This window comes from Mandrillus leucophaeus, unplaced genomic scaffold (genome assembly GCF_000951045.1).
Source record: "Mandrillus leucophaeus isolate KB7577 unplaced genomic scaffold, Mleu.le_1.0 Scaffold1451, whole genome shotgun sequence".
NCBI classification, from domain to species: domain Eukaryota; kingdom Metazoa; phylum Chordata; class Mammalia; order Primates; family Cercopithecidae; genus Mandrillus; species Mandrillus leucophaeus.
The window spans coordinates 449959-461941 of NW_012101423.1; the positions used below are offsets into that span (position 1 = coordinate 449959).

The 11983-nt window shown below is 36.7% G+C and overlaps 1 protein-coding gene across 1 annotated transcript in view; it reads right to left on the reverse strand.

The window, feature by feature from the left end:
• ADGB (androglobin) overlaps positions 1-11983 on the reverse strand; it is a 237711-nt gene that overhangs the window by 64022 nt on the left and 161706 nt on the right. The window contains exons 26-27 of the mRNA XM_011974447.1: positions 7415-7602; positions 754-938 (exon numbers count right to left, since the gene is read on the reverse strand). Of these exons, the coding sequence (XP_011829837.1) occupies positions 754-938; positions 7415-7602 (373 nt within the window). The remainder of the gene's footprint in view (positions 1-753; positions 939-7414; positions 7603-11983) is intronic.

Sequence of the window (11983 nt, forward strand, 5' to 3'; positions counted from 1 at the left end):
CACAGCCAAGGCCACAAAAAGGAAAAAAGTTATGATTTAAGAAAGAAGAAATATCAATGGGCAAAATAGATAAGAACCCAGTTTTGCTTAAAATTGAAATGCAAAAATGGAGAATAAAGGCATAAAAGCCAAAATATTTACAGTGTGTTTTGGCAAAAAAGCTAAAATACTAACTTTTTTTTTTTTTTTTCCTGGGTAGCATGATTATAAGGCATTTCTTGTTCCCTTCTTTGTAATTTTCTATTTTTCCAAATATTCTACATTGGTAATGTGCGACTTTTACAGAATCAAGTTGCTAACATAACTAAGTAATACACCTCAGAGTAGCACTGCTAACCATTATTTCCAAAATTATTTTATTTATTTAATAACTCATTGAGAATAGTATATTGAAAGTAATAACTTTAGTTTTTGTTAATTTTAGTATGTAGAATATTTTCTGAAAATAATGAATTAGGAATTTTAAAAAGTAAAAATATTCTTTCAAAATAATAAAAATTTGACTTCTTAATAAGAAGGCTCATGTAATAGGAAAGTAAATTTTCTCCAAGGTGAAAAGGCTTTAAAATAAGCCTATATTGATTTTCAGAGTCTAATTTGACATGCAAATGTTATACTTGTAATATTTTACTGTACTATCAAGTTTCACAATTTAAGTGGTTACTTGCTACTTTATTTTCATTTTTAAAGCGTCATGAAAATATAAATATCCATTTATGAATCTAACTATCCTGCTCATAAAGGCACACTTACACTGGGAGCTCAAACCTTTCTCACTCTTCAAGAAGTTAAATGCTGGGATTATAGCTTGGCCTTTTCCAACAGAGCTCACCATAGTTTCTTCATTTTCTAGGACCTGCAGCTTGATAAATGCATCTGGCTTGGATGTGCGTACCTGTATTGTAGCCGGTTGTGGTGTTAGAACTTTAACTGAATATCTGTAAAGAAAAAAAAGTTAACATTATAAGGAAGTATGTTGGTCTTTCTCTCAAGTCAGTAAGTGAGATAGTTTGGATATATGTCCCTGCCCAAATCTCCTGTCAAATTGTGACCCTCACTGTTGGAGGCAGGGCCTGGTGAGAGGTAACTGGATCTTGCAGACAGGTTTCTCACGAATAGTTTAGCACCATCTACTTGGTGCCATTCACATGACATGAGTGAGTTGTCATGAGATCTGGTTGTTTAAACATGTGTATCCCCCTCCCCCTTTCTCTCTCTCTTACTCCTGCTCTGGCCATGTGATATGCCTGATCCCCCTTCCCCTTCTGCCATGATAGGAAGCTTCCTGAGGTCCCCCTAGAAGCTAAGCAGATGCCAGTTTTATGCTTCCTGCACAGCCTGCAGAACTGTGAGTCAATTAAACTTCTTTTCTTCAGAAATTACCCAGTCTCAGGTATTTCTTTATAGCAATGCAAGAACAGATCAATACAGTAAGGAAAACTGTCTAATTTTCTGATATGATAACCTAAAAGTAAAACTACTTTGTAAAGTTCACTAACATCCTGAAAATACTGGAGTTATAGACTTTGGCAAGGGATCCCAATATAGTACTGTAAAACAAAAGGAAATAGAACTTCTATTATCATCAAATCCTAGATTTAAAACATATAACTTTTTGTTTAAATGTAATAAGCAGTCACTTATAAAACTTGATAGCCCTACAGAGGATATAAACAGACACTTCTCAAAAAATGACGTACATGTGGCCAAAAAACACATAAAAGATAGCTCAACATCACTGATCATTAGAGAAATGTGAATCAAAACCACAATGAGATACCATCTCATGCCAGTCAGAATGATGATTATTAAAGTCAGGAAATGATAGATGCTGGTGAGGTTGCGGAGAAATGGAAACTCTTTTACACTGTTGGTGAGAATGTAAATTAGTTCAATCACTGTGGAAGACGGTGTGGTGATTCCTCAAAGATTTAGAACCAGAAATACCATTTGACCTAGCAATCCCATTACTGGGTATATACCCAGGTAAATATAAGTTATTCTATTATAAAGGTACATGCACGCATATGTTCACTGCAGCACTATTCACAATAGCAAAGACATGGAATTAACCCAAATGCCATCAATGATAGATTGGATAAAAAAATGTGGTACATATGCACCATGAAATGCTATGCAGCCATACAAAGGAACAAGATCATGTCCTTTGCAGGGACATAGACGAAGCTGGAAGCCATTATCCTCAGCAAACTAATGCAGGAACAGAAAACCAAACACTGCATATTTTCACTTATAAGTGGGAGCTGAACAATGAGAACACATGGACACAGGGAGCGGAACAACACTTACTAGGGCCTGTTGGGGGAGGTTGAGGGTGGGAGAGCATCAGGGAAAAGAGCTAATGCATGCTGAGCTTAATACCTAGGTGTTCGATTGACAGGTGCAGCAAACCACCATGGCAAATGTTAACCTATGTAACAAACCTGCACATCTTGCACAGGTACAACGGAGCTTAATAAAAATAAATAAACAAATATAAAACTTGATAGCCCTAAAAGCCACCAAACCTCTTAATAGATCTGCAAACTACTGCCACGTCTACCCTCTCTATTACACAAAAAGCACTCCTGGCAGAAGCCTTTGGAGCTTCACTGATAATAGCATTTTCTGTGATTCATAAAAATACAGAGAAATTAAAATAGTAGCCACAGCCTCCACCTTCACCCCTCATCAATCGTTTGGAAACCTGTTGCAAAACGACTGGAAACATGCAGTCTAATTCATTCTTTCCAACTCCCCTTTTAATGCAATTAAAGAGTTGGCTTTTTGTTCTCATTTTAGGTGATTCCTCACAAATGCTCAGGATTCGATCAACTTTTAATTTCTCTAGAAATTTGCTTTTCTGAGTATTATGTCTCTCATATATATGACAATACTAAAAGATGACACTTTTTTCTATATATATATATGAAAAAGGTCGCACAGGCTGGAGTGCAGTGGTGCAATCATGGCTCACTGCACCTCGAACTCCTGGGCTTAAATGATATTTCTGCCTCAGACTCCAATATAGCTGGGACTACAGGTATGCACCACCATGCTCAGCTAAATTTTTATTTTTTTGTAGAGACAGGATCTCACTATGTTACCCAGGCTGTTCTTGAACTCCTGGGCTCAAGCAATCCTCCTTCCTCAGCCTTGTAAAGTACTGGGATTACAGGCATGAGCCACTACGCCTGGCCCCTCTCCTGTATCTTAAAAAGACCCCACTCTTTATTCCTCCTTGAAATTAGCTTGTGTATAAGTACAGTTCTCTCCTATCTTTAAGACAGATTAAAACAAAGCAAAAACACAAACCAACGCAACTTTCAGCCCACCTTGCAGTCCAGCCTCTACTGCATTGCCAACTTCCCAGCTCAGCACCTAAGGAGAGTTGTCTGCCTCCACTCTTCTCATCTTACCATCTTCCACGTGCTTACTCCAACACCAACACCGGTGCTATGGTTTGACTCTGTGTCCCCACCCAAATCTCATGTTGAATTATGATAATCAGTGTTGGAGGAGTAGCCTGGTGGAAGGTGATTGGATCATGGGTACGGAAATCCCCCTTGCTGTCCTCATGATAGTGAGTGAGTTCTCATGAGATCTGGGTGTTTGAAAGTGTACAGCACTTTCTCTCTCTCTCTCTCTCTCTTTCTCTCTCTCTCCTGCTTTGCCATGTGAAGATCGTTCCTGCTTCCTTTTTGTCTTCTGCCATGATTGTAAGATTCCTGAGGCTTCCCCAGCCATGCCTCCTGTACATACTGTAGAACTGTGAATCAACTAAACCTCTTTTCTCCGTAAATTACCGAGTCTCAGGTATGTCTTTATAGCAGTGTGAGAATGGACTAACACACCAGGTGCTAAACCTACTCTTGCCAAGGTTTCAAGGAGTTTGTCACCATCCTATAGAAACTTTGGTTCTCTTCTTCTTTTACCTCTCAGGAAAACTTGACAGTGTTCTCTGGACCCGGATTTCCTCCTCCTTTAAAAACTCTTCTCCTATGAGCACAGCAGCTTTTATACTTTCCCTCCTATTTGGGGGCTGCTTTGCTTCCACTGACAGACATTCCCACAAACATCAGAGAGTCTTCATGTTCTGTCCTGGGTCTGATTCTCATTTTACAAAATTTCCTGGGCACTTTCAGGAACAGTAACAGAATCATGACTCCCAAATCAATGTCTATGGTGGAACTACCTATGCAGTATCACTTGGCTATTTCACTAGACCACCACATTTAAAAACTAAAAAGGAATCAGTTGTCTTCCTATGGCCCACCTTGCAAATGAGCTTCTCCCCTCTAAGTAAATGACATCCTCCACACATTTCCCAAGTCAAACTCTAGAACTCCAGCAAGGCTGTCAATTTTACCTCAATATCTGAAAATCCTTTTTCTTCTCTCCAGATTCCCTGTCACTGCCTGTAATGGGTTGAATTGTGTCCCCTCTTACCACCAAAGATCTGTTGGAGTTCTAACCCCCAGTGCTTCACAATGTCACCTAGTTGGAGATAGGGTCTTTTGCAGAGAATCAAGTTAAAATTAAGTCATTAGAGTGGGCTCTACTCCAGTATGATTGGTGTCCTCATTAAAAAAGGGGAAATTTAGGACTGAGCACTGTGGCTCATGCCTGTAAACCCAGCACTTTTGGGAGACCAAGGCAGGAGGATTGCTTGAGGCCAAGAGTTTGAGACCAGCCTGGTCAACATAGCAAGACTTTGTCTCTACAAAACATTTAAAAAATAATTAACTGGGCATGGTAGCATATGCTCATAGTACCAGCTATGGTGAGGTGAGAGGATTGCCTGAGGCAGGAGTTAGAGTTCTCAGTGAGCCATGATTGTACCACTGAACTCCAGCTGGGCAACAAAGCAAGATTGTCTCTAAAAAAAGAGGGAAATTTGGAAACAGAGGCATACAGGGGAAAACACCACGTGAAGGTGATGGCAGAGATAGATGTGGTGCTTCTAAAAGCTAAGGATAACCAAAGATTACCAGCAAACCACAAGAAGCCAGGAGAAAGTCATGAAACAGGTTGTCTCCTACAGCCTCAGTTGTAACCAATCCTGCTGACAATTTGATCTCACACTTCTGTTAATAGTTTCCACAGTTCTGCAACAATGCATGTCTATTGCTGAAGCCACCCATCCAGCGTGTGGACTTTTGTTACGGCAGAGTCCTCGCAGGTCAATATGCTGCCCTACTTCAGACTGCCATAATCTCACTCCTGGGTTATTGCAAAGCTTTTACCTGGTTTCCCCCTCTCCGGTTATGCTCCCCTTTCATTCATTCAACACACTCCTGCCTTGAGTGAAGTTTTTTTTTTTTTTTTCATATTCCATGTCTTTTATGATTAAATGTAATTTAAAAATAATAAAGTTCTAACATCTTTTCTGTTATATAATTAACGGGCTGGGAGAAGTTGCTCACATCTGTAATTCCAGGACTTTGGGAGGCCGAGGCAGGTAGATCACTTGAGGCCAGGAATTTGAGACTAGCCTGGACAACATGGTAAGACCCAATCTCTACAAAAAATACAAAAATTAACAAGGCTTGGTGGAATGCACCTGTAATCCCAGCTACTTGGGAGGCTGAGGCATGAGAAAAACTTGAACCTGGGAGGCAGAAGTTGCAATGAGCCAAGATCATGCCGCTGTACTATGGCCTGGGTGACAGAGTGAGACTCTGTCTCAAAAAAACTAACTAACTAACTAACTAAGTTAGTTAGTTAGTTTTTATTTATATATATATATTTTATTTATATATATATATAATGTACTTTTAAAAATTCATGCTATGCAGACATAATTTTTAACAGAAATCTGATAATGTAATCTTTCTTAAAATCCTTTAAAGAGTCCCCTTGTTCCTAATGTAAAAATCCATACTTCTTGTCCAGTGAGGCTCTTCTCAGAAAGCCTTTGCTAACATTCTGGTCTTACTTCTTACTATAGCATGCTGAAACCCAACTCTGCAAACGAAAAACAATGTCTTGAGTTTCCAGAAAAGGCTGTATATTTATGAACTTTCACTTGTGCTACCTAAGCAGCTCCCTGTTCACCTTCCTCACCACTCAGCTTGATGACTTTAACCCAGCTTCTGGGACTCATTTAGGTAGTAGGTTAAATGTCACTTTTTAGTCTATTAGTGGCCCTGCCATGTGATATGATGGTTTCCTATCATAGTAGTTAAAATATTTTATCACAGTTGCTTTTTTTAGTTATTGGTATGTTTCTTTCCTTCTTGAGAATGCACATATTTTCCAAATTTTCTATGCAGAGAAGTGTATATTAAAATGAGAAGATAAGTATTCCAACAACATGTTGAATAACAACACGTTGTTAATGGAGGCCAATTATGTATCAGACACTGTGTTAGGTCCTATATTGAAAATAAATGATTCTTGCCTTCAATCAATGTTGATTCCCATAGTGGCCAATGTGAAGTTAACTAGATAGAATTTGATATGTCACAGTCTCAGAGAGAAAAAAGGACTACAGGAACATGACCAGAGCTAACTAATTATATTTGAAGGTTTAAGCACAAAGAATTTTACTACTGAAAATTATCATTAAAGGTGATGAATTTTTTTTTTTAAGTGGAGAGGTGGTGACAGGACACATGAGACAAGAGGAAAGGCTTGAGCAAAATAAAATTTCTGGGCATATATACCAAGAGGTGGTCATTAGTTCTGTCAGGAGAGTGCACTGTGTTAGGCATCTGTTCAAGAATGCTAAAAACATGCTATGTGCTTTGGAGTTGATCTGTAGCCAATGGAATGTTATCAAAGATTTTAAAGCAGGCAAATCACATGTTTAAATATGTGTGGTTGAAAGGCAATTACTGTGGTAGTAAAGGATGAGTATGTGAATGGATATGGAGAGAGAGAAAAAACTGATTAAATGTAGAAAAGGGAATAAAATAGAGTCATGGATTCCAGAAACAAAACAATTCTATAGACCGAAGGTAATAAGGGCTGAAAGTAGTGCAGGGACATTGAAGACTGATTAACGAAAGACAGTGGAATCTATGATTAGGCTATTTAAGGAGAACACTGCACATAGGTGAGCATGAAAAGAAGACTGAGTTGGTTGATAAAGAAACCCCCACAAAATACTAGCCAGAGATGGAGCAGAAGAGGAAGAAAGTAGTAAGAGGAAGCCATGTCATGAAGAATCTTTAATCAAAGTCAAGTAGAATGAAGACTAAGGAAATCTCATTACTATTATATGTAGTCATACAGGCTTAATCTTACATAACACCCACATAATCACATTACACTCAATTAATTGTTTCCAAAAAGAATATAAAATTTGAAGTTCAAAACCGACTCAGGATTTTACTGCAGAATTTATTTTTACCCTAAAATATTAATTTTTTTTTAGAAATGCCTTTCCCCTTCTGTCATATACTTGTACCTGAATAAAATTTTCTTATCATTGGGTATGTAGTAATCTCGGATTTCCTTTATAGCAAAGGTATTGCATGGAGAGTCTCGAGACAGGCATGGCAGTGGAGCAGAAGAACCAATGAGACGCAGTTTCCATCGTGAGGCTGTTACGTACGTGTCACCTGTAAATGCTTCTGCCACAAAAGTATATCCTTTCTATAAGAAAGATAAATTACACAGAAATGAATTACGTTATTATTCTCTCAAATGTATATCTAATAGTACTAAATGTCTTATTATTATGATATTATCTATAGGTCCCAAGATCTCTTAATAAATATAGAATCACTAGGATTATGTTTGGAATTTCTCCTAGAAAGCACTATCCTACAAAGTTTTCAGGAAAACAATAAACTGATATTTTCCTTTGTGTGGTTCCTTAACTATAAAATAAAGTGTTTAACCACAATAGATGATTACTATGTCCTCTTCTAATGCCTCCCACAGCAAATTCTTATCATTGCACCATCCCAGAGTAGCCCAAAAGCTTCTTACTTGATTTTCCTGTCTCCCAGATCCATCTTTCTGGAATACTGAAGTAAGAAAGGCAGAAGAGTTCAAATAAATGTATTCTGTTGATATGACAGGTAAAACTATAAAATTAATAGCTGATTTGCTTCCACAGAACTCAGACGTGTGATTGAGGATGAGTTCTTTAGATAGCAGAAAAGGGGAAGCTCAAGAGCCTGGGAATGGTTTACTTTATGATGGGGAAGAGCTTGGTTTAACATAATTGGATAGCTGGCTAAGAAGTCAGTGAATCAAAAGCATGATATCATAACAGATGTAAATGTTTGAAGTAATTCTGAGATTATAATTCCAGATGCCCCTAATAAAGAATAAAAAGATAGATTTGTCTTCCAGCTGTACTCTGTCCACAGATAGCTCTCTGGTAGGTTTAGATTCCAGAAGTAAAAATTATATCTATCTATCTATCTATCTATCTATCTATCTATCTATCTATCTATCTATCTATACACATATATAAGCCAGAATGAATTTTTAAAAAGTTTCATATGCATCTAGAAATATTAGCTGGAATTCCAATCCCCATAATGAGATGAGAATTGCAACACCAATAAGGACTGTATGACATTATGTTTGGGGCAAGTAAAAAAAAAAGTATAATAAAGTATTTTTACTTGCAAAGTGTAATGCACATATGTGTTGATATTTTATCATTATTTGAGTTTATTGTACTAATGAATTAAAGAGGCAAAGCAAAATTATTTTGTTTTTGCTTCCACTCAGAATAATTACAAAGGAAAAAGTTATTAAATGGTGGGATAGATATTGGTAAGTGAAAATCCAAAGCTAAATCAGTGATAGGATTACAAGACAGAACTTGGCTATGCTAAATGGATTCAGTAGTAAAAGAGTTATATAACTGAGTACTGAGTATTGAGGGATCCTATAGACTAGTATTCTGAATTACAGTGTATGGTCTTGAGTATTTACGAAAAAAAATAAACAATTCTGATTTTTCAAACTTAAGAAGAATATATACTCTGCAAACCTCAGACTAGTAAGTTTAATAATAGTGCTTATCAAAGTTCTGCTGTAGCTCATTTAAAAAGGATGTCTCATGTGAACCTCAAAGATAAAACCTATTCTTAAAAGCAACATGAGTTTATTGGGAACAAAAACTTATTTACTTTTTTCATAAGATTAGAAGACACAACATCAGGTAAAGGTTGCAGACATGGGGTTTATGAATTTCATGCAGGCATATGTCAAGGCCTCTGGTGAATTTCATATGAGCCAGGATGCCTCTTGAAGAGCCTGCTGGGCAGAATTAGCCACAAAATTTCCATCTAAGATTGCTAGTTATATAACTGCTCAATAGCGTTTTAGACATTATCTAATCAGCCAAAGATGTTCTCTCTTGAGGTGTCTCCTGAGTCCACCATATCAATATGCCTTGTAGGTACCAAAAGACAGACACAATCATAAGGTACAAAATAATGGAGCAATGATCCTCTTTACATTTTGTGGGTCAGAATTACTTTCAGAGGCAGCATTCAGTTCTGGGAACCACATTTTAGCAGAGACAAAGGTTGTTTGGATAAATGTTCAAAGATCAAGAATTATGAAGAGAGGAAAACTGCAGCACCAAAGGGACCACTTTTCACACAGCTTGATATTCTCCTCCACAATTTCTCCACTTTTAACTTTTTTTCTTTTTGGAGATGGAGTTTCGCTCTTGTCACCCAGGCTGGAGAGCAGTGGCATGATCATGGCTCACTGCAATCTCCGTCTTCTGGGTTCAAGTGATTCTCCTGCCTCAGCCTCCCTAGTAGCTAGGACTACAGGCACACGCCACCACACTTGACTAATTTTTGTATTATTAGTAGAGATGGGGTTTTGCCATGTTTTCCAGGCTGGTCTCGAACTCCTGATCTCAAGTGATCCACCCGCTTTGGCCTACCAAAGTGCTGGGATTATGGGCATGAGCCACTGCGCCCAGCCTTAACTTTCTTTCTAAACAGAGCTGGCTAGAGTGAGAGGGTAGAAGAGAGAAAATATGAGATAGGAAGATGTTTGCTGCAATCTCAATTTACAACTTAAAAATAAGAGTTAAGTGGAGCTAGAATGTTCTTCTGATCGTTGACTCAAAATGTATCACTTAGAACTTCTGAAAAATTCAAGCTTAATCAAGAAAGGGAGGTCTACAGTGGAGTTTCTAAGACAAAAACCAAACCCAACCCAACCCAAAGAAGTATGCTAGATGTAAATAACAATCAGATTCGTACTTGGCTCAACCAAATATTCTTTAAAGATCTCTTCCAAAATGAAGTATTCAAGACTAGCATTAGTCTTTTTATCGAGTAATACAGAATTCATAGATAGAATTTGATGACATCTATAACCTTGATAGAGTCTCCCTTTAAATTAAATCATCTTCTTTCTCTTAATCTTTGTGACTTTTGAATTCTAATCACAAATTAAATAAATTGTTTCTATTCAAAAGGAAGTCTAGCTCAAACTTCAAAAACATTCAAAAAATAATCCACTGGTGCTTGGACAAATTTGTTCGTGAAGAACTAGCTCTATAGTTTGGTTTAACCCAAGGCGTTCTGCTGCAGAAAGGTCAGGTTTAGAGGAGGAGTGTCCAATCTTTTGGCTTCCCTGGGCCACAGTGGAAGAATTGTTTTGGGCCATGCACAAAATACACTAACACTAACGATAGCTGAGGAGCTTAAAGAAAAAGAATCACAAAAATATCTCATAGTGTTTTAAGAAAGTTTACGAATTTGTGTTGGGATATATTTAAAGTCATCCTGGGCAACATGCAGCCTATGGGCCGTGGGTTAGACGAGCTTGGTTTAGAGATATCATTTGTTAGGACATGGGGAAGAATAAATACAGTATAAAAGGAAATTGTGTGGGTCAAATAAAATTTGTAAATACATGTTTGATGTACAGAAATTGAATTTTATTAACAAAATATTCTGTTTTTAAGTGATATGTAAATGCCCTTTCAAGGTAATTGACAAGAATAATAAGTAAAAATAATATATTGATGCATTGACTTTAATCAAGTGAGTTTTTAAAAATTATGTTCAGGTGTATAATTCCAAACATAGATAACTGTATACAAAAATATTGATGTTTATCAGATTTGCTTATAAAATGTAAATGTTAAACTTGCCAAATTTAATACAAAATAAAAGTAATTTAAGCCCAAGTTACAATTTGATAATATCTTCAAATTTAATAAAATCTGATTGCAATGTAAAAAAATCTATCTTATTAAAAATTATAGAAAAACATGCTAAGGTTTTAATGAAACACATACAACTTTTAAATTATAATAAAATTATTAAAAAATTTTCAAAACCACAGATTATATATGTATATAATATACACATATACACACACACATATGTATCAATGGGGTTAAGTAGTTTCATCAAAAATTTAATTGCCCTTACTTTTAAAATGTTTCCTAAAATCTCTAAGACAGCATGAAAAAGCTATTAGGATTTGTATGGAGTTAATACATTTTTAAATTTATCCTTCTTTTAAACGAAAGCAGTATTCATGCGATAAGTATATTCTAATTTACACAAAATAATGTATAGAATCATAGGCTGAAATGAATCTCAGAAGTCAAGTACAGACATAACTCAAAAATAAAAATGAAGAGGTTCAAAAACATAAAGCTACAGAATGGAAGATCAGAGCTAAAACCGTCCTCTTCATATCCAGCTAGGTATACATTATTATTTGTTGTGATTCTCTCTTAGAGGAAATGATTGAAAAGACAAATATGAGATTTATTTTATTTATTTTTTTTTTTGGGGGGAGAGTGTGTGATTTTTTTTTTTTCATTATTATACTTCTAGGGTACATGTGCACAATGCGCAGGTTTGTTACATGTGTATACATGTGCCATGTTGGTGTGCTGCACCCATCAACTCATCATCTACATTAGGTATATCTCCTAATGCTATCCCTCCCCTCTGTCCCCATCCCATGACAGGCCCTGGTGTGTGATGTTCCCCTTCCTGTGTCCAAGTGTTCTCATTGTTCA